The 22,117-nt window shown below is 34.8% G+C and overlaps 2 protein-coding genes across 4 annotated transcripts; one reads left to right on the top strand and one right to left on the bottom strand.

The window, feature by feature from the left end:
- Nucleotides 1-855: 855 nt before the first annotated feature.
- LOC143468911 (high choriolytic enzyme 1-like) lies at nucleotides 856-4,609 on the top strand. Of its 2 annotated transcripts, none has more exons than XM_076966392.1 (10): nucleotides 856-1,017; nucleotides 1,195-1,305; nucleotides 1,493-1,624; nucleotides 1,784-1,981; nucleotides 2,069-2,229; nucleotides 2,312-2,447; nucleotides 2,681-2,838; nucleotides 3,036-3,264; nucleotides 3,344-3,460; nucleotides 3,615-4,609. In XM_076966392.1, exons 1-10 carry the CDS (start codon nucleotides 948-950, stop codon nucleotides 3,620-3,622), a joined length of 1,320 nt encoding a protein of 439 aa, XP_076822507.1. In that variant the 5' UTR covers nucleotides 856-947; the 3' UTR covers nucleotides 3,623-4,609. The 2 variants fall into 2 exon arrangements, with proteins under 2 accessions (XP_076822507.1, XP_076822506.1); XM_076966391.1 differs by having other exon boundaries at nucleotides 3,707-4,609.
- A 5,529-nt stretch (nucleotides 4,610-10,138) lies between these two features.
- On the bottom strand, nucleotides 10,139-19,563 carry LOC143469132 (polypeptide N-acetylgalactosaminyltransferase 16-like). Of its 2 annotated transcripts, XM_076966707.1 has the most exons (15): nucleotides 19,335-19,563; nucleotides 18,757-18,899; nucleotides 18,538-18,639; nucleotides 18,168-18,235; nucleotides 17,954-18,019; nucleotides 17,720-17,841; nucleotides 17,472-17,644; nucleotides 17,074-17,177; nucleotides 16,699-16,825; nucleotides 16,525-16,617; nucleotides 14,371-14,454; nucleotides 12,525-12,672; nucleotides 11,438-11,563; nucleotides 11,093-11,250; nucleotides 10,139-10,981 (listed from the first exon to the last, which is right to left on the bottom strand). In XM_076966707.1, exons 1-15 carry the CDS (start codon nucleotides 19,443-19,445, stop codon nucleotides 10,972-10,974), a joined length of 1,635 nt encoding a protein of 544 aa, XP_076822822.1. In that variant the 5' UTR covers nucleotides 19,446-19,563; the 3' UTR covers nucleotides 10,139-10,971. The 2 variants fall into 2 exon arrangements, with proteins under 2 accessions (XP_076822822.1, XP_076822821.1); XM_076966706.1 differs by having other exon boundaries at nucleotides 16,525-16,825.
- Nucleotides 19,564-22,117: the final 2,554 nt, after the last annotated feature.

A 22,117-nucleotide genomic window follows, 5' to 3' on the forward strand; every position in this document is an offset into this window, starting at 1 on the left:
TCTGCTACCATTGTCCATCGCAGGTTTAAAATTTTGTTACGCCAATGCTCATGTTTGTAGAGTGTAGACCGTCAAACGCTAATAATGAAATGTTAGATTTAGGCTACAGCATTATATTTTGTTTCTACGAGTACCGTACGCAATTATATCCTTAGTCTTGTGCCAGAATAGTTGATGGAAGAACGTGTAGTAACAATACAACTTTCGAAATTTATACGGTACACACAATTTACTTCTCAAAACATTGGGATAATAATCTGCATTTTAAAAACTATTGGTCTACTTTACATTTATTACAACTGCACACCCAATTCTATCCAAAAGCAAATTGTGTCTGTGCATTGTTCATATTTGATGGGTTTTACAAGTGCATACTTCATTACACTATAGTGGTTAGCATTTTATTTTCGTTCCCACACAAATAATGATGAAAAATAAACAATACGATACGAAATTACAGTGTGAGCTGTGTATCATCATCACATCAAAACAGTGATGCACACTTGAAAAAAAATCGCCCTTATTTTCTGCCAGAAATTTAAGTAAACATTAATTTTAATCTCGCTTTTGAAATACGCTACTGGAGTACTATTGTACAGCTATGTTGATTAACTGCGATTGTTCATGACTTTTCAGAAAGATGGAAACAACATTTAATATTGCAGTACTCAGTACATACTGTAAGTTTTTCTGGTGACGTATCTTTCTACCTAACGTCCTAACCTTTTTCGTTCTACTCGCCACAACGTGAGCGAAATAAAATCTTAATGCGATCAAAAAATTTTATTAGTAAAAAGCTAGCCGCGTATATAGTAAGATGGCTAGCAGCTCAAAACTCAAAAGTGCATTTAAAATCATAGGTAGATATAGCAAACAGACAAGTAGCTGTGTACTTACGTAGAATTGATTTTGAATTGCAGTTGTATAACAAGAACGTTCGCTGTTTTATGACAATATTGTATGTTTCCTTTCCAAGAGATGTAGAAATGGAAAAGTTTTCACAAATCACCTTTCCATGTATGTAGCCTACTTCATTATTTTAATAAAATATTTCAAAATAATTAATCTATCTGATGAACTGTGTTGTAATGAGATAATGAATCATGTTTAACTTTTAACTAGTGACAGTTTAGATACACTTATAGAATTTTTAAATTCTGAAGTTTAATTTGTACTTTTACTTTATATTTGCAGTGCTCCTTATTTGTTTTAAAGTTTTTGCTCAAGACGTTGACATTTGCGCTGATATATTGAGTAGAAATGCGCAGGTATACTCACTTGAGGAAATCAATAACTGTGCTTTAGGTAATACAATTTCTGCTTTAGGATATGATGAATTTAAACTACCAAACTTCAATTCATTACATTACATATAACAATAAGCAATTGTGAAAGTGTTGCTTCCTGCTGCATTCCAAATGGTATATGTCATCTTCTTTACAATTCCATTATTTTAACCAACATAAAAGTTTTGTATTGTACAATCCTGTAGAAAACATAGGACAAAGGGACGAGAGCCCTTCTTGTCCCAACACCAGCTGTCCGAAAAACGATTGCTATTTTGGTTACCAGAAAGACAATTCCGGGTGTTACACTTGTGACTGCGTGGAAGACGGTAACGAAGGTACGAAGAAATAACTTGATTTAGTTTTGTTTTCTTAAGCAATGCAGTAATTTGAACCAATGTATATGCTATTTTTTAAAGCATCACTTTCAGTTATCACATTGTATTGAAGTACTGTGTTGTGACTTATCTCCTTCACAACATTAATAAATATTTCAGGTTTGTACGAAGCGGATATTGAACTTACCGATGAAACAAAACTTTTCTTAAAAAATAATATCAACACAAAAAATATGACTCCACTATCGGAATATTTTGCAAGGATAGGTCGAGCTTCGGCAAGGTCTCTTCCACTTTGGAACCAGTATAGACGCGATGATAATTTTATAATACCTTATAGCATTGCGTCAAATATCGGTAAGTTCTTGACCCTTAGCTTAGAGTTAGACCCTTTTATCGTAAATACCACTACAAAACTGCACTCTTAAAATATCCTGATGAAAGGCGCAGCAGGTCGGTCAGCAATCGCAGCAGCTATTGAAGACTTCAAGAAATACACATGCATTTTCTTTGAACCGGTCAATAATAATCAGCAATCCTACATACACTTTTACAATGGTGGTTCATGCTCTTCTCCGGTGGGGAAGACTTCATTTCGACAGGGTGTGAGTCCAAAATTAATTTTCATTTTTTAAATAGATGATAGTTGGCGTGATAATTTTTGTATTTTTCTAAATTCGTAATTAGATATCGCTCGGGGAAGGGTGTTGGTATAAAGGTACCGTTATTCACGAAGTTATGCATTCACTTGGGTTTTGGCACGAACAAAGCCGTCCTGATAGAGATCAGTATGTGCGCATAAACTGGTTCAACGTTCAGCCAGGTGACTTAACATGATGGCAATGTGATATTGCCACAATTATCATTATTATGCATGAACCATTAAAGTCATCTCTTGGGTGTAACTTATTGTAGCGTATTTGAACGAAAGAAACAAAACAAACTGAACCAAATTCAATTAAGCGTTGTTTCCATCTTTTGTTTGTGAACGCTTTGTTGACAAAAAAATGGGAAAGGGAAAGGAAAGCATTAAAATAAAACATGCTATTGCTTCAGCTTTTAGATACAACTTCAACAAACTGTCCACTCAACAAATAGATAGTCGTGGTTCCCAGTACGATATTGGCTCTGTGATGCATTATTCTAGTAGAGCTTTTTCGTTCAACGGTCGCCCAACACTCACTACTCCAAATGGACAACTGCTCAAGACTCAGGTCCATAATCTCTATCCATCTATTGTAGTTTCATGTGTCTTATGCACTTTTTGAGACCTTCAGCTTAACTTGAGACAAAACTGCGGGTATTTCAAAGTTACATCGGTTATATTCTACTTCTACTGCTTTTAATCACTGTTAAATAACTCTATTTGTATACTTTTAAAATCCATGTCTAATATGCAAAATCATTTTAGAGAAATGGTTTTTCTCAAAGTGACATTCAACAAATTAACCGTTTGTACGGCTGTCAAGCGACTGAGATTGGTGCTGGAACCGGCACAGCCGAGATAGATGCAGGAACCGACACTGGAGGTTTGTGTCGAGACAGTAACGTACGGTGCCAATCCTGGGCGCAAAATGGGGAATGCCAGAAAAACCCGGGATACATGAACATAAACTGCTGTGAAAGCTGTAGTCAATCAGGTAAGCATAGTGAATTTTTTTGAAAGTTAAATGATTTTTTGCAGGAGACATAAAGCAAAATGTACCTTTTTTTATATAGCTTGCCTTGATAGTTCCCCGTATTGTCCGGTCTGGGCAAGCGTCGGTTATTGCCAATCTTCAGTTTATCACCAATACATGGTTCAAAACTGCAAGAGATCTTGCCGAGTTTGTCCAAGTAAGAATTTGCAGATTGAATGAATAAATGACGCTTACTTATCATTTAATGTTTTTGCTACAGTTTTCCCTGATCAATTTTAATTTTAAATTCTGGTGAACGTTGTGAGATGATTCCGTAAATCCAGTGCAATGTTCTTTCTCTTGTAACATAGGTGGATAAATACATTACTCTTTGGGAAAGAAAATTGTAAACCTTTCAACATAGTTGCATTCTGGAATCAACCTACACTGCTTTGTTTTTTAGTGAGAAGGACGTCCTTATTTTGTCTTCTTTTTCGTTATTATTCTGGCATGCACGCACGCTGTCCACGCTCGTCGAAGTTTCGTCGCAAACGAACCGTTTCCAGAAAAGTTAATTAAAAGAAAAGTCGTATATTATAATTATCATTGTATAGTAGTTGTGGTGATCAATGTACAATTCAACAATATCGTCGGATTAATACTTCTTTCTTTTGCATTGGTCCTCTTTTAAGCCTGCCACAAAAGTAATTGTAAATTTACAAGAAAAACTTTCGGTAATGTATTTTATTTCATCGCCTGGCCTAAGCTGATCTTAAACAGTGTTAAAGCAATGTTTAACTATATATTTGGTAGCTTCTACATTCTAGAATCTACATGTTATCTATAGATGCTTGTATATGTTCTCGTATCCAGATAACAAAAGTACCTTCAACTATATACAGGTTATTCAAATAAAACGAAAATTTGTTGATGTTTTATTCAATATTTGTATGTTTATCTAAACTTAGCAATTGCTCAAATTGGAATAAAACCAAGAATTCGTTTAGAACAATTTAATGTAGTTTTCTGTCTATACTACGTATAATACATACTGATGTACATACAACGACTTAACGTTAATCTAAAGAAATAAAACCGTGTAACTACTTTTACCAAAACCATGAATTTGCTTGTTTTCTTTTTTGCGTCTTTTCCTCCTTAAATTATGGCATTATTATACATATTTGAATGATAAAGTTAAAGCTATATATAAAGTTATAACTCTTTTTATGAACAGCATTAACCTTTTATGTTTACTATTTAACGAAACTTTAAACTATAATTTAAAATTTGTAAATCTGACTCTTATGACGTTACCTGATGTGTTTGGTAGTGAGAAACAATAAAATCGGTTGCCCTAATTTCACAGATGTATATCTTTGAAACTTATACACATACAAACACACACTCAGCTCAAAATTAGTCTTGTCTTGTAGTGCTGTATATGCTAATGAACGTTTATCTTAGTAATATGACTAACAACAAATGATTTTGTGTACAAAAGTATAATAAATAGATTTTAAGTTTTGCCCATTAATTACACAAACATTTATAAAAATGTACACATAAGCAAAAGGAAATTTATACTTTTGGTAATAATTATACACTCTTGAGACAAAAAAATTAAAATTAGCAAAGGTTGAATGAAATAAAATGACAAAACGAAAATGATGATAACTTCATAATACTGTAGTTGCATTAATTGCAGCATGAAATTTCCTATATTTAGGCTACATGCTTATTTATTTATTTATTTAATAATTTATTCATTTATTTATTTACTTATAATTTCATATTTATTGGATACTCAACTAATCAATGATCAGGCAGTAGAATCGTGATTACAATCAATAATTACGTAACTTTAACATTGATCTTCGGTCCAGGTCGTGCTCAGCGTTTGTATTAAAACAACACATTCTTGCTGCTAATTGCTATGTCATCTGTATCTTCTATAAACGAACGATTTATTTCCGGTATTCGGATTGTTATTGTCAACTAGAAGTATAAAAGAATATCGGTATAGTGTTGTGTTGATAACGCATATGCCAAGCTTTCCATAACCCTTGACCGGCGAACCAATGCGACAACTGGAAGATTATTATGTCTTTATCTAGCAAGTCCTGTATACATAGGAAAATAACTAATTTGTAAAGCGATTTTTTATTGACCAACAAACTTTAAAAATTTACTTCATTCAAAAAAATATAAAAAAGAACTAGTATAGAAAACCTTTTCAAAATTGCTTTTTCAGTCTTGCAACCGATCATATGTGCAACGTAACAAACACATTTAAAGTGTCATAACTCATAATTATAGATGTCGATAATCAAAATGCTGCAGATAACACTGACGCACATGCACTACCCTGTATAAGCGGTTGCAATATAAAACCTCTTTTGTTATTTCAGGATAAGTGGGAAAGAAAACGATAGCAAAAAATGTGCAACGAAATGTGCCTAAACTAGTGCGAAATTCTAAATTGACCTAAAGAATAAAACTAACCTAAAACAAAAAACGCTTTTATAAAACAATTGACTTTATTGACCATGAAACGATTCGTTAGGATCGTCGAAAATATCAATATCTCATAACTGTCGTCAATTTCACTCATAATCTCTCTCCGTAACCAAACTGTCAACAAAATATGCCTTTTCTTGCATTGTTGAAGTTGTGTATCAGACAACGACTAATGACAGAGCTAACTATAAAACTTCCTGGATTTAATCACCCACGAAAAGCATGGGTTCAACTTAATCGTCTCCGCACAGTATTTGGACGATTTGCGTCAAATACGTGTAACATAGTGCTCGCTAATATAAATCTATGTAAATGTGTAGACTGCATAGCAGAACACGTTCTACAAAACAGCCTAATTCTGCGAACACCTTACAGCCTTGAATATGTCACCAACGATAATTTGGCCTTTGTGTTCCGTATACAGTATGTCAAAAAAGGAGAAGTGAAAAAAGGTGAAATGCCCACAAAAGTATCCCGAAAAAGCACCCTGGACAAAATATCAGATGTAACCACCTTCTACCGGTTACCTTATACCACATGAGGTACATATAAAAGCGCTGGATACGGGGAAAAAGTTTGCAGTTGCAGTTTGCGCTGTTTTACTGAGTAAGCTTACCAATAATTTGTGATTACTGGTTAGTTTCTATTCGAAACGGAATACCCAATATATATGTTTGTACAAATATACAGTCTGTAAATTTTTCAAAAGCCCAGACTACCGCTAGTGCTATGTCCTAGGTTCGTAACGTTCATCGAGTGTCGCTCACTGACCACAAAGCAAATGCTATCGAAAAAGAAAAAACATTCTTACAGTACACTTAAGATAAAAAATATTGGACCACAATTCAGGGTCTGGCGGCTTTGGCTAAGTGAGTTTTCAGACTTATAAACGTATACTTTTTATGCCTATTTTCATTTCCTTGAAATGTTTTTACAAAAGAGTAAACAAAGAGCTGCATGAGGTTATCTCGGTCAGATTAAGTATAAACCTATCCAGTTAATTTACTATGCCTAAAAATTCTTTTATCGCTTTTACGTCGTTGGAAGGACTCAGATTCAAACTGGTTCTGGGTAGGCTTTTATTTTGTGTTTGTTGATCACGTGTCCTAGAAATGTAACAGTTTCTTTAGAAAATTGGAATTTTCTATTTAAAGTTTACTGGATTTTAGATAACTTTTGAGAGACTTCCAAAAGTTCATGCTGTTCCGGACGACGTTCGAAATTGAGAATATCGTCCATTTTGCGCAGGACATCCAGTATAGCAAGCCTATAAATTAATTTTATGGTCGTCTGTGTTTCGAAATGTTTCCGCGCTGCGGTTAACTAACCGTTAACATTACGTAGTATTATGAAATTGACGGCGGCAATCTATGCTGATAGAAGTCTTAAGTATTGATTGTTAAGCTGACATCTGAGTCTTATAATTGCCCTCATAATTAATTAGTAGCTGCTAACACACCACAACAATAACATCTGAGTAACACAATACATTCAATACCATGCCTCACATTGTTCACACAGTGAAGTATTTAAAATTGCGATTAAAGGGGGCAAAAGTTCTGAAAAGTTAGGTATAAAATTCTCGCCTTTTTTCTACTCCGCCCAAAATGCGTAAAGATTATCGGGCTTTACATCTCAGGGACCGCTTTAAAACCCCTGCAAATAAAAGGTATTCTGATATTTATATACGCACAATACCTGCCAATTTTTAGTGTGCACTTTTCAAACGCAGTGTACAACGAATTGGGTATCACCCCATCGAAGGTGGTATCACTCAATGACCTCCCCCCTAAATACGCTATTGTTCATACCTGACACAGCTTGAACTTTAAAGATTGACTAACAACGCAAATTAGAACATCAGATTAAGAATATAGCAAAATCTGAAATAGAGCGAAAAACACCAAACTTAACTGTTCGTGTTCATATATACTGTTATATTCATATATACTTGAAGATTTATTACCTAATTACGAAAAAAAAACTTCAAATTTATCCAAGAATAATCCGTGATGATTACAATAATTAAGATGTGATTTGAAGCAATAATTATTGGGTAATAACAATCACATAATTAATGAACCTAGAACGATGGTATTGCAGTACAATACTGGTCTGCATTGTCCAGTTGAATATAATCGATCACTTGGTGTCGGCAAAGCGCAATTGAGATCGCATTTTACAATTTATGAATCAATGAGCGCACGCCACAGAACCATGAAATTCCAAACAATGGCCTGTTAAAATTACTTCCCGTACGGGGCGATACATGTGATGAATGTTCTGCATTATGAACTGAGCATTTGTCTGTTATGTATTTGAGTTTCATGTGGTGTCGATGACTGCCTACCACAGTCCTGCAGTGTGACCTTCTGACTCATTCTAGACCTGGCCACACAGTTGAGATGAATATAGAAACACGACATGGTATCAGAATCGTAACCGCTGTTTATTGGTCTCCAAATATGTCGTTCCAAATATCATCGCCAGAGCCGTTTAATTTTAGTCAACCAGGCGATTGAATATTCCTAGAAGCGCCATGCACAATATTGCTACCAGTCCGCATAAAGTGAAAAGCTTCTCGTCAAAGACAAGCTCCGTACGAAGCTAGTGGGGCCATCTTTGTCTTGCTGGCAGTGGATCTACAGTATGTTGCTATCAGTTTAAAGCAGGCCCTACTTGGTTGGCCCGATACCAAAACTTAGAATGTTTTCACAATCGTAAACACGATCGAGTCATGCAAATATCAGACAATGTTTTCATCAGTTTTTTCAAACTTAGGCAAGGTCGGCGAAGAGTATCATATCAAGATGCTACCTAATGCTTAACCCTTTTGTCTCACCAATCCTATACATTAAGAGTCTCTTTTGCCTCTACAGAAAGAAGGAGGAAGATAGCTTCGACGAATGGAAGGAAACGGTTTCAGCCGGTGGTCCGGCTACGTGGTCGTTACAAAAAAGAACGGTAAAATAACAATCAGTGTGGATTATGCTGAAATAAATAAAAACGCTTGTTGCCAGCGATTTGTGTTACCAACAGAAGACGAAATCCTTGGAAAGCCAGCTGGTGCTAAAGTGATCTCCAAACTCGATGCCAGTAGCGGATTTTGGCAAATACCACTTTCAGACGAATCTAAACTTCTCACCACATTTATTGCCACGGACAGCAGGTATTGTTTTGTGTCCCATCAGCTCCGGAACACTTCCAAAGAAAGATTATGACAATCTTCAAAGGTTTTCTGGGCGTCCTGTGCAAAATGAATAATGTTCTTAAATTCTGATATTTAAATTTACTTTAATTTTTATGAACAGTAGGCCTACTTGGATTGATATAAATTAATTCGAATTTATTTGGGTTTACCTTACTTTTTCAAAAATTGTTTTCATTTTTTTATAATTTTATTTTTATTAACATGGATTTATATGAATCTAAAAATACTAGTATAAATTTCTTTAAATTTAGCTTAAATTTTATGATTCTTATTTAAGCCCTGGTGTTTACAACAGGTGACAAGTGGTTTTATGGGTAACCCACATTGCGAATAAGTAACTACGTGGGGAACTGGTACCTGGCTTCACGTCGGTGTGTCCGACCTTACAGTTACAATTACAAATTATACTTAACTCAGAAGACTAAATGCAGACAACAATCTCGTATGTTTTACTAAATGTTGTTTTACTCACTAATACGACGATATAAAAGTTTTTCAGAGTCGTTGCCAAGTCATCATACTTGAGTCGCAAGTCAAGTTATTTACCTTTTAAGAATCAAATCAAGCCGAGTCTTTTGGTATAGAACTGACTCGGGTAAAGTCTAGTCATGTGGTAAATAAGATATTAATATTTATTATTGCAATTAATATTCAAAACCAAGTCAAACAGAAAGCAAAACACGATTTCTTTTAACCAGCAGAAACGTTTAAGAGTATTACACAATTTACTTTATTTGGCTGTACCGTACGCATTCGCAGACAAATAAAATTATTTTAAGCTACGCTTTAATGTATTCCGACCAAAGAATAGAGATTCGTTTCGCTTGTTAATGATGAAACATATTCAAAAAGAACCGATGCGAGTAAAGCTGAGCCATTTATGTACTTTCTCAGAACTCGCGTCACTACGGCTACGAAATTTCCTAACCAGAGCCACTAATACTGACCCATCCAAGTACGAAAATTATTATTTTGCATTTTTGCAAAAAATTATCTTCTCCTTGGCATCTTCCTATTCAGTTGTAAAGCTTAAACCAACCCTAACTTATAACTTTAACCTTGTTCGGACACATAACAACAAATTTGGCTTTTTGCTCTTTAGGCTTGATTTCTCACAATTGCATATGCCTTTTTTGACTTCATCTTTGATACAACACTCGTTGATACAGAATTTGAACTTAAAATTCCACTTAATTGGAAACGCTGCAAATTTAGAATTTTCTAAACACTAAATCCTTGTAAACCTAAATAAAAAAGTAACTATTTTTTTCCAAGGCATTTTGAATAAAAGCATCTACTTCAGGAACTGCTTCCGTTACACAAATTCCAAATCCTCTTCTGTGCTGGATGGTTTTTGTAACCGTAACTCGGTAATTTGGCGAAAAAGTCCGAGATCCATGGAGGATAAGTGATTGCATAAGATTTCATTTTTCCGATTTCCAAACTTCGGTTACAGTTTTCTGGCGAATTATACATGCATATAATCTTTGTGTTCAGTCTTACGGATACACAAAATATGGCACAAATGTATAATAGACATTTTAACGTTGTAATGTGGTTGCATAGATAGAATTGAGTAACACAAGAAACAAACCGATGTAAATTGTCCGTAATTTACCAAGCGATTAATACGTAAAAGCAGCAAACAGTTTCCAGCATTGGCACATCATCATGGAAACGAATAATTTGCAATTCTAGAAATTATGTAAAGTCAGTGTGTGTTAGAAAGAGAGAGATAGAGCGGGAGATAAAGTGTGTGAGATCCAGGCCCCAAAATAAGGGAGAATGAGAAAATAAGGCACTTTTATCAAAAAATTTCATATACTTTTCAAGCATATATACAGGATAGTATATATATTTTTTCTTTCACATGTATTGTTTAGGAAAGTAATCTTTTTGAGACAATATTTGACAACGTTTCCTGACAAATATTTTGAAGAGTTTCAAATCGAACGAGATGCAGCTGCAGATTACATAGTTTACCATGCAATAAGATGCTATGGAATTCTGTAACATGAAAACAGATAGTTACAATATTTTATAGTTGGCCACAGTGCAGCATAAATCAAGGTCCCACTTGTTTGAAAATATTTGATTAAGAAAAGATTAGTAACCTACTTTGAAACGGTCCAATTTTGAAAAAGTTTATTTTCCATTTCGTTTCCTGATGCGGTGTCAGAACGCTGACACGACAACATTACCAAACCCGTGTGGTCAAATGACAAACACAAACCGCTTAAACGATGCATCACGTGATTGTTACGAAATGACCACCGCTGCAAATGCAAACAACATGTTAAGTCTCCGGAAAAATAAAAATGGGGCAAAATGCATAGGCTATATTAGCCTATATAACAGCTGTAAAATAGGTGGCAACAGAGAGTAATATAGTTGCAATTAAACGATTCATGCAGCATTGTCTATACGTTGTACTTCACGAATAAAACTGTGTTTGGTTCTCACTTGGTTTGCATTAATTGCATCACATTTTAGCAAAGTGATATGAGCTTGAGTGAAACTACCGGTTGGAACAAGGCAAAAATCGTTGAAAACATTCCGAACTTGTCCCGAAGAATGAGTCATCCATCTCTTTTAAGAAAAGAATAACAATACAGGGTACACAGATAAGAGATAACCATAACCTAATCTCCAAAACATTGTTTGATAAGCTGCAAAAGTGATTGCTATAGGATTTTCAAAGAAACAATGTGTAATAATAATAATTAAATTAATAGGACGAGTTCAACGCTATAGGTTTAAGAGCGTAATATTAAAATTTGATGTAACCTACTTATCGAAAGACTTGCTGATGCAAAAGCTCTCAAGATGTTTTTCAATAAATAGCCAAAGGGGCTGCTTGGTCGTTAATGTTTATAGTAAATCGGCCACAAACACATACAGCACTAAATGCAGCGCCTTTATCATTAAAATATTTTAATCCGATTTCAGCAACAGTGCCACGTATAGGATAGGCAAGATTTGTCGATTATGTTTGTCAATAACTCTCAGCTTCCAACTATTAACGATATGATAATTATCTTAATCCACATACGTCAATATACTGGCTAAAAATAATCATGGTATGTACATTTTATATATACATTTAGCTTGCAATAAGTTAAAATATATTGTTTGGAGTTATAGAAAATACATTAATCGCTTCTACAGAGTCATTCACAACACATCAGCTCCAGCAGTTGTTGTGTGTGAGACGCTAATAATAGTTAATTAATGAATGATGTCGAGCGTAATAATGTTGGTCTAGTACCAGATCAAACCGTAGATAAAAAGCCGCCCTAATCTCCGGATTTTGGTAAGAAATCTGTTCATACCTGCCGATCGTGAAATACGTGATCTAGCCACAGGCCCATAATCTCATCAAAAGTGATTGGAATGACATATTGAACCGTATTACACATAAACAGAAACAATTAACTTTGTAAAGGAATAGAGACGGGAGAGGAAGAAGTCTTTCCAAACAAATAGGAATTACTTATTCAGGTTGTAAGTTACAGAGTTTTCCTCATTCTGAGTTAAACATATATAGTACCTGCGAATTCCGATCGGTACACGGTCGCTTTACAAGCCTGGCAGGAGAATGTTTCCCATCTGACGTTGAATCTGAGCTATCCAAGCATTCTTGTTTACTAGAAGTTTGTATCGAAATCGCATGTATAGGAGATTTCAGTTGAGGAATTCTGCAAAATATTAACTCACGTAGTTTGTCTATAGTTTTTCAAAACTGTGGTTACTTATTTTTGCTGCTCTGGTTGCTAATAGAGACTACAGTTACTGTAAAGGTTATGAGCATTAACGAATTTTGAGAGGGACATTGAGCCAAGCCTTCTCCCACAAAACCATTTTTGGGCCATAAGCCTATTTACGTCTTTATTTCTTTTCGTTCATCGCATTTCCTTGTTAACGATTACTTAGTTATAATTTATAGGAAAACTTTGAACAATCGGTAGGTATACGACGTTTCAAAACCGTTGCATACGGCCTTACAAAAATCGTTGTATACCTTTCAAAAGTGTACAGTGTACACCATAAATTGGCAGCGTACGTAGCCTACAAATATGAAAATAAATCTTATTTTAAGGCGTTTTAAAGCGGTTTTTAAGTCAACAAAGGCCAAATGTTTTGCACATTTTGGCGGGGTTGACAAACGAGGAGATTTTGGAACCAGCTTTACAATACTTTAACAAAAGCTGTACTTAAAGTCCACTTGAAACTGAAACTATGCTGACCAATTACACTTAAAACGATACCATTCCGAAGATAATGAAACAAGTGCCAAAATAAGTGACAAAAGATCAAAATTAAAAATTGTCGGTAATTCCCGTATTTTCGGATAATTTTGAAAGTTTGGGTTAGTTTCGGAAATAATATTTAAAAAAATTAAAGTAATTAATTAAATTAAAACATCAAAAAAGATTAAGCTAGAATTTTATTATGCGGAGTTTGAATTATTTCTATATTAAAAGCAAAGACCAATTGCAGAAACATTAAAAGAATCTTAACGGTATGCAGCAAATGCTAAACTGCAATTTTCTGGTCAAGTACAAAAATCAGGCCCACATCAGGATCGAGTATAGGGATTTAATTATATCCTTTAACGTTTTATTATTCTATAGCTTGACAAAGAATTGCATTTTACTACTTGACCTAAATTTTAACAGGTAACAATGTTATATAACGTTGCTTCGAAAAACATGTAATAGAGTGATAAATGCCTTTGAAAATTGCTTGTCAAACAAAAGGGATAAGTGCCAATAACACACTGCTGATAAAAATTACCATCGTAACAAAACCACAAACCTCCATAAAGCACGAAGTTGTGGTTTGATAACAAGTGTACAGCAATCATATAACTGTAACTATACATATTTAAGCTTGTACCGTACAATCATAATCTCTATGTACTTGCATGCGAGAATACCAAAAGCTGACAACCACAATTACCTTACATATTTCCATAATTTTTAGCAAGCAACCCTTGCTATGAAAAGGTGGAAATCTTATTCTTAAAGATGCCAATTGTCTCCAAAGTATTGACTTAAAAAGACGAGATTTATTTTCACGCTTTTAGGGTAACCATTAATTTAACGATTTACTGCTTAGTGATACGATGCTAAACTTATCATCTAATCCAGTTTATACTTTAATTAATCTAAACTTTATTAATCTTATGTGAAAATTTCACTTCTTGCATATTTTTCTTCAAACTAATTTGACATTTAAAAGAGGAAGAGAGAGAGAGAGAGGTAATGAACCAAAAATGAAGCATCAGTAATAAATAGTGATTGCTGGTTACTTATACGGTTATCAAAAATCGATTTTACAGTATGTTTATTTTTCATAATTTCAAATACTGTAGAATACTTTAACACACTCACACCAGCTGAGGGTACACATTGTCTAAGTACCATTCGAAGGATTTACAGTGAAGGTTTTTTCTCAATGTCACCCGTTCATCCAAGCTAAAATAATCGACACAAAGTAAGCGACGGCTGAATTATTGAAATAAAACAAAAATACTAATTACTGTAAGTTTATACATGCTTCAAAAGATAACAATTCAATATTTCTCAAATCTTAATTACTTAATTTAAGAGCAGACATCCGTTTAAAGCTGTGATGGTAGTTTTCATAACTACGTGAAATTATTTAATTGTTCCCTGGTTACATATTCAGTTACTTGTTTGCAGCTCAATTGGACTACCTACTAAAATCACTTGCATCCTGTTGTAAATGTTCTACATGTGAAGTTTAATAAATTCGTAAATAAGAAAAAAAAATATACAAATTTAAATAAATTTATAAATATTTAAATAAACTCATAAAAATTTAAATAAATTCAAGAAAGTTTAAACAAATTTATACAAATTAAACAATTTAGTTTAATTCATGGTAATTAAAAGAATTTACAAAAACGTAAACAATATTAAACAAACTTTAAGAAATTATTATAAACCTAGATAAAAATATATTAATTTAATTAAAACTAAGTAGCGTTCATAAAAAGTGAAATACATTTATAAAACTCAAATAAATCTATTTAAATTTTCAATTTGAAAGAATTTCATTTAATTCGTATCAGTTGACATTTATTTATGTATATTTAAGAAATTCAAACAAATGCGTAAAATGTCGTTTAAATTTGATTAAATTTACGGGGTTGTATAAAGTATAGTTGCACCGAATGGGTAACTGGCGTTATTAGCCATTTTGCCGATCAATTGGTGTATAGGCTTTTTGCACGATTAATAATAATCGGTCATTGCTAGATCCATTATTCCATATAGATTATATTATCATTGTTTTTACAACTTAATGACTTAAATAAAGTTTAATTTAATTAGTCAATGGCATTAGTGGACCGAATATTAATGAAACCTTCATTAAACCATTTTTTGTAAGAATATTGAAAATTTAACTGTTTTAAATTTTAGCAATCGACTAATCAGCTGCTGACTGATTAATTATTCTTTCAGTCCGCCAGCTTGCTGTACAGTCATTGATAATTAATTTATATCTAACAACAATTATAGCCATGACCGGTTATTAAAACCAATTAAACTATTTCACCATGCAAAACCGGACACAGAATAATCCGTTGTCAATTCATCAAACTTTAATAAATTCAGTTTGTTATAAGATCGGCTGTAGATTTATTAAACCTATTGAAAAATATTTAGCTCATAAAAAAAATTTTGAGAATAACATGTCATGACAATTTTAGTAAGGGCTGTTTATTGCAACCAATAATCGGCCAAAAAAGCCAACACCAATAAATCGGTAAAATAGCCCATAAAATATATCATAGATTATTGTCTGCCAAATAATTAACTGGAATTTTAACTTATTTCAATTTTCATAAACTTTATTTGATTTTATACTAATTAGTTAAAATTTATTTTAGTTTATATTAATAAAATTTTTTCCAACTTCTGTTAGGATTTTATTATATTTAGCTTGAATTTGTTTAAGCTTGTATAACGTAATTTGAATTTATATAAATTTGTTAAAATTCACATACATTTTCATTTAAATTATTATTAAGCCCTACTTTTTCTAATTTATAAGTCATTTCTTTCAATTCAAATATATTTGTTTAAATTATATACAGTAGTTCTTATGCATTTATTTTAAATCATGACTTTTACCACAGATAGAAAGTGATTTAACAGGTGGTGCATTTGAATAGCAAATAAGTAATCAGGAACAAGTAACAGCCTTTAAATAAACGATTGAAGAAGTAGTCAGGGAACTAAAACAATCATTTGAATAAGCAACCGGGGAACTGGTAACCAACTTCAAGCCAGTAATTTTCATTTGTTGTAGGGCAAATGAGATAAAACATTAATAATTCATGAAATATTTTTCACACCATGATGTAATCTTTTTTAAACTTGCCACGATGTACTGCAACACGAAAGACTATAACGATCGAGTCTATAAATATTTTAGAACAGATCTTATCTCATTTAACGACGCCTTGACATGAAGTACCCAGTCATGGCTTAAAACAGGCCAATAAAGTAACATACCTTCCATGCGGCTTGTTAACAGCTGATCGACGTGCGTCGTAGTAGTATTTTTTGTATTCGTCCATCCATACTTCTGCGGTCCTCCTTGTGTTTCTAATGTGTGTCAAAATAAAACCAGGGCAATACACTGAATACAGTATAGGCAAAAAAATACTCGTATATTTTTTAAAAAACCTGATGTAGGTGTTTGCATTTCCATCCGGAAAAGAATACGGGTGTTTTTTCCGAAACACGTGGCCCACTCTGCTACATGGGATGATCTCAAGACTTCCTCCACACATCCACACGCGAAACGATATTTCTGAAAAAAAGACATTATCAAATGCTATGAAACAAAAAATACAGTAAAAATACGCAGACCATTGGTTAATGTCGAGAGACATGAATTAATGTGTTATACACATTTAAGATGTGTTGTTCTTGTTGATAAGCTTTTACTATGTGTGTATCTGTGTTATATACTGTAGAATGTTATACACTGCACAGGACCATACATTAGGTTTTTCCCAATGCAAATTAGCAATAACGCCAGGAATTGCAAAGTCGTACCAAAATTCTCTCCACCCCAAATGTTCATTCCCGTGTCATACTTTCCTAGTTCCACAAACCAACTTCGATCCATCATAAACAATCCACCTGCAATCATAGGGGTTCTGGAAAACATTCGATATAGTTTAAGGTGCGATTTTGAATATCATTGTGTAGTATAACATATGAACCTGTATATATAGGCCTTAATCTGTAGGTACAACGGACTACCATTTATGTAAAAATTCGATCGTTGTTTCACGTTGAAAAGGTGAACATCAAAAAACGCATGGTGTACTCGCACGTTAAACAAACTGCCTGGTTAAACAATGCATATAAGTGGTGCATAGTGTGAGTAACATTTCATGTTAAAACAACATAATTCCAAAATAAAGCCTAACGCATTTAAACTTTATTACTTGATTGGGGCAGTTGGGTCAGTTCTTTCATCGATCTGACGGTTTGAAAGTCTTTCCCATTTGAAGTGCAAACTCCAGTCAAAACCTCCACGAAGATCAGCAGAGGCCCCAATGTATTTAAAGGTGTCCATGTTTATGACGTCAATCACGGGACTAACGACTCGGGTTCTGTTCTGCACAGTGTTTACAAATAACCGTCACGTTATACATGATAATTTGAACCCTTAAGAACTTCTACCTCGCCTTACCTTATGAACTCTTAGAAGAAGAGGTAGAAGCCAATCAGTATTGCACTCACAGTGAGAATCAAGGAACGTTAAAATCGATGCAGACGCGTGATCTGCACCTCTTACTCGAGATCTGATCAAACCTATTGCAAAAACGATGTTAAGAAGTGCAATTTTCCAAGGAGAGATATAATAAACACCCTGAGTTCTTCACGGGTATAGAGTTTCACTTTAAAATGTAACTAACACTGATACCTTCTCGCCTCTCATTTCTCAAACATTTTACTTTCGGCAAAGCTGTTAATTCCAAGCAATCCCTCTCTGAAAATACGATTCGCAAAGTAAATTCTCGACGGTAAAAGCTGTTTGATATGCACCATGACATATTTATGATATTTCCAAATAATATTATTTCTAAGTTGTTGATCAATAACCACATCAATGAAAACTGTCTGGTAAGCAGTATTACCGTCGTCGCTATGATCATCAACCAAAATTATTTCCTTAATCAAATGAGATGGACTCCGATTTAGCACGCTGAAAAATATTTCAATATTTAACTATCTACATAACAATATAAACCATGTAAGAATAACATGTAAATAAACAGTCAGCAAAACATAGCCAGTAATTTTTATAAATGAATGTCAATAGCTGATCGGTAGGCTATAATAAAATAATATCATCAATTCCATGCATGATACACAGTAGTTCAAAGAAATAGTTGTGATGATTAGTAATCAATCAGGGGACTATGATCAATTCCAACAATAGCTCAAACGTAACAAATATCAAGACGATTATTGTTTTCAGTTCTGAACCAATGAAATGTCACTTACCTAATTACAGTTCGCAGAAGTGTTGAACGCGCTTCGTTGTAGAAAGTTATGATAATACTCGTGCTCGGCAAGCTCTGCACATCGAATGTGTTGTGTTGGCAACTACGTATACGCAGAGGCGTTCACAATTATTGCTTCCATGTATGTCATTGGTCGTAATGGTAAGAGTATATTACTGGGTTTCAATAGTTGCCAAAACATCTATTTTTTTCTCATCACCTTTTGTGTCTCGTATCTGGAATTCTCCGATCTGCCGCTTCAGCATCACTTCTAGGTTGATTAAATGAATTTCTTTTGTATGAATCGGTTGTGTAAATTCTTTGCCCATCGATGTACTTTTTGCCATCAAACCCAAATTCTCGCTATATGAAATATCAGTGTTAACTGTTAGTACAACGAGAATAAATGATATGAGCACATGCTGTATTACACATAAACGTACATAATACGAAATTTGTTTTTTATTATAAACAGCGTTATCTAGCCTTAAGATCGCTAAATATGCACGAACCTCAAGTACTTCTACCGCAAACCTTGATGTGCGTAATTTTACGAAGCGAGAGACCAACCACGCTTAGCAAGCAAATCGCAAACACGATGAAAAGTTAATGATTAACTGACAGCAAGCTTTTCCGAACTATATATACCAAACAAACTGTACGCCAAACGCTACATAAAATTTGTTGAAGTAGGTCCTTAATGCTACTTTAACTTACTGCATGGTTTCAAGGGTTATTGAATTTGTATCAGTACTACAGCTTGGACAGCGGTCATCTGTGGCATATATGTATATTTACCTGGTATGGTACATGACTTCGACTGTTGAATGTCCAGATATAAATCACCAGAAAAAATGTTAGAATAACAATGCTTATAGCTCTTAATGATCTTCTTATAAACGGCATCATAACAACGACGATATGTAAGAATTCGTATTTACTTTGTAGACCTAACTGACAATTATAGAATTGCTTTCATTATTACTAAATTATTTTATCCATCAAATTCTGTAGAAAAACAATTCCAGCTTACATCTGTACAAAGGTGGAAACTTCACTTTATTTGCAGGCCTACTGGAAAAATTTAGAAGCTATAATCCTTTTACAGTTAATCCATTCCACATTGTTCGACGCAAACAATGAGCACGCAGTAAGCCTCCACAACTACGTGAACAAATGGATTATAATTGAATGAGTGGTAATGGCTGGTACTGGCGCACGAGACAAGTATATCATATGCACAAGGTGGTAGCGTCCTCTAACGAATTCGGTAAATCATTCCACATGTAGGTAATTGAACTTCAACATTTTTTTGACTTCCCAAGTCAACAATACAAAAGCTGGAAACATGTTGCTGGCACAGAAAAGACGTTTAACAAATCAGACAAAAACTATAAGTTATCTTTTAAAAATTCTGTCTACTGACTTGTCGTTGCAAAAGAGCGAATCCACACGTTCAGTTGTTTATACGCTTTACGGGTGCAGGGTGACATGGCGTATGTTGGTGCCGGTCAATTACTGGTAAAAAATGAGGTACTATATTTAGCGTTGAAACGGGGTTTAAGAAACTGAAAAACATTGGAGTCATTAGCCGCATACCTACAGTAGAGGTTGGCAAAGATTTCTTCTGCCCCAGCGCCCAAGTCATTGCCCTGGACTTACCGAAAAAGGCCCCATTTTCAGACATGTTCATGTTCATTCAACTTTCACACGCAGAATGAAGCCACCTAGACGATGTAACTGTTTTGATGAAGAAAGAACTTGCCTCGATGCTTGGCGAAATTAAATCGTTGAATGACCGTATTCAAAACTGGAGTTCCAGTATTGATGAGACCATCTTTAGCGGAAAAGCAATTGAATGCTTTGCAACGAGACGTGGATTGCTTCCATTGGACACCAAGTACGCAAGAACCGTTTGATGGTAAGAGTCGATGACGCCAAAACCGTAAGTCCTTTTCTGATAGGGCACATGGGGGCCATATAACAACCCACGTTCAAGTACATATTTGTCTAAACTTGGCTCATTTAGGCGTGATTGCGTAACCCACCAAAGTCTAGCTAAACATTATGACCCCTGGACTAACTCCATTGATGTAAACTGACCGCAGTTTACGCATTGGAATCGATCAGGTCCGGCCAATCCAGTCACAACAACAACGTTTCAAAAACGAGATCGGAAAGGTTTATGCGAGTATGTTCATGTAATGTTGCGCTATGTGTCCATTTGTGCCATGATAGATACAGGAGCCAGTGTGTCACTGATGTCTAAGACTCTGTTCGGTGAAGTTTCGTCCAGAAATCTCGAATACCACGCTTGGTCGCGTAGTGGATTTCCAACTAACAACGGCAAGTGGAACGGCGCTACAGGCGTTTTAGGCCTTGCAACTTTATCACGCAGAGTGTGAAATCTGCGTCGTCAATTGTCTCGCAAAAGATTTCATCATGAGGCTGAATTTCATCCAACACCACAAATGCCGGATTTGCTACAAACGCAAAATTCTGGAAGCCGGATGGTCATCGACGCCCGTGCTAGATGGAAATGTGACTCTACAGTTGAACGAAGTCTGTATCGTTGAAAACCTGGCCGTGCCCGCTTTCACTGAGGTGTGTACTTTTGGTTTATTTTGTAAGGTTCATATGCTTAAAATGCCAGATGTTGAGTTTTCGGCGTTGGTTGAAGGTAATCCCCGTTTGAACGTTAAATATGATGTACTGGCGGGTAGCTATCTCACTGAAGTTTGTAACGGAAAGGTCTCCATTCGACTGGCTAATTTCAGCGATGACCCAGTAAAATTGGTTAACGGAACCAAAGTCGTTATACACTGTACCTAGTTTATGTGTTTGGCGGAAATAAACCCCGCCAACCCGGCACGTACGCATTAGTGTCAGGATTAAATTCTACGTAAAACTGCAGTAATAACCAATGCGTTTTGAAGTCTGATCGAAGACGCTCTGTGGCGTCAGTAGAAAAACACTGTATTAAACCCGAGCGCACAGCCACTTGCAAGCAATTGAAGAAGAAATAGATTTGAGGCGAAGCTGTTTGAGAGCAAACGTAAGCGATGTTTCAATTCCACTGGAAGAAGCCGGTTTAACACTGAAACCGTCCAAATGCTCACTTTCCCAGGAGTCAGTGAAATGTTTGGGACACACAATATCAAAGAAAGGTGTGATTGTTAGTTTGATTGCTTTACAGTATTCTATGTTAGGACTTATGTGACGGTTACCACGGCCACGTGACATTTGTTATGTGACCTTGCTTGTGCCTCCATCGTAACCACCAGTTTTGTAAATGCCAAACACACGGAAAGATCACAATAATAAAACATGGTGGCAGCCCTGTTGATTCGATAAGATTTTGTGAGCAACACGCTGAGGAAACACGAAATTGAAAGGAATTTACCGGTTCCTGCACCGATGGTGACGACGGGAAAAGTTCAAAGTTCAAAGTTCTTAAAAGAGCAATGGGACAATTATAAAATTGCATCCGGGTTGAAACAGAAGACAGTGAAAGTTCAAGTAACAACGTGGTCATCTAGGTAAAGAATGCTACCAAATTTACCAGAAGCTTTACTTGCCAA

This window comes from Clavelina lepadiformis, chromosome 8, assembly GCF_947623445.1.
Source record: "Clavelina lepadiformis chromosome 8, kaClaLepa1.1, whole genome shotgun sequence".
In the NCBI taxonomy this organism is placed as follows: domain Eukaryota; kingdom Metazoa; phylum Chordata; class Ascidiacea; order Aplousobranchia; family Clavelinidae; genus Clavelina; species Clavelina lepadiformis.

Coding starts and splice junctions, on each gene's coding strand:
- LOC143469132 (XM_076966706.1), bottom strand. CDS start 19,445: ATGATGCCGTTTATAAGAAGATCATTAAGAGCTATAAGCATTGTTATT. Junction 18,020..18,167: donor TGATGATCATAGCGACGACG/GTAATACTGCTT, acceptor TCGTATTTTCAG/AGAGGGATTGCTTGGAATTA. Junction 12,673..14,370: donor AATGTGTACCCTCAGCTGGT/GTGAGTGTGTTA, acceptor AATATTTTGCAG/AATTCCTCAACTGAAATCTC.
- LOC143468911 (XM_076966391.1), top strand. CDS start 948: ATGACAATATTGTATGTTTCCTTTCCAAGAGATGTAGAAATGGAAAAG. Junction 1,306..1,492: donor AATCAATAACTGTGCTTTAG/GTAATACAATTT, acceptor ACAATCCTGTAG/AAAACATAGGACAAAGGGAC. Junction 2,448..2,680: donor CTGGTTCAACGTTCAGCCAG/GTGACTTAACAT, acceptor CTATTGCTTCAG/CTTTTAGATACAACTTCAAC.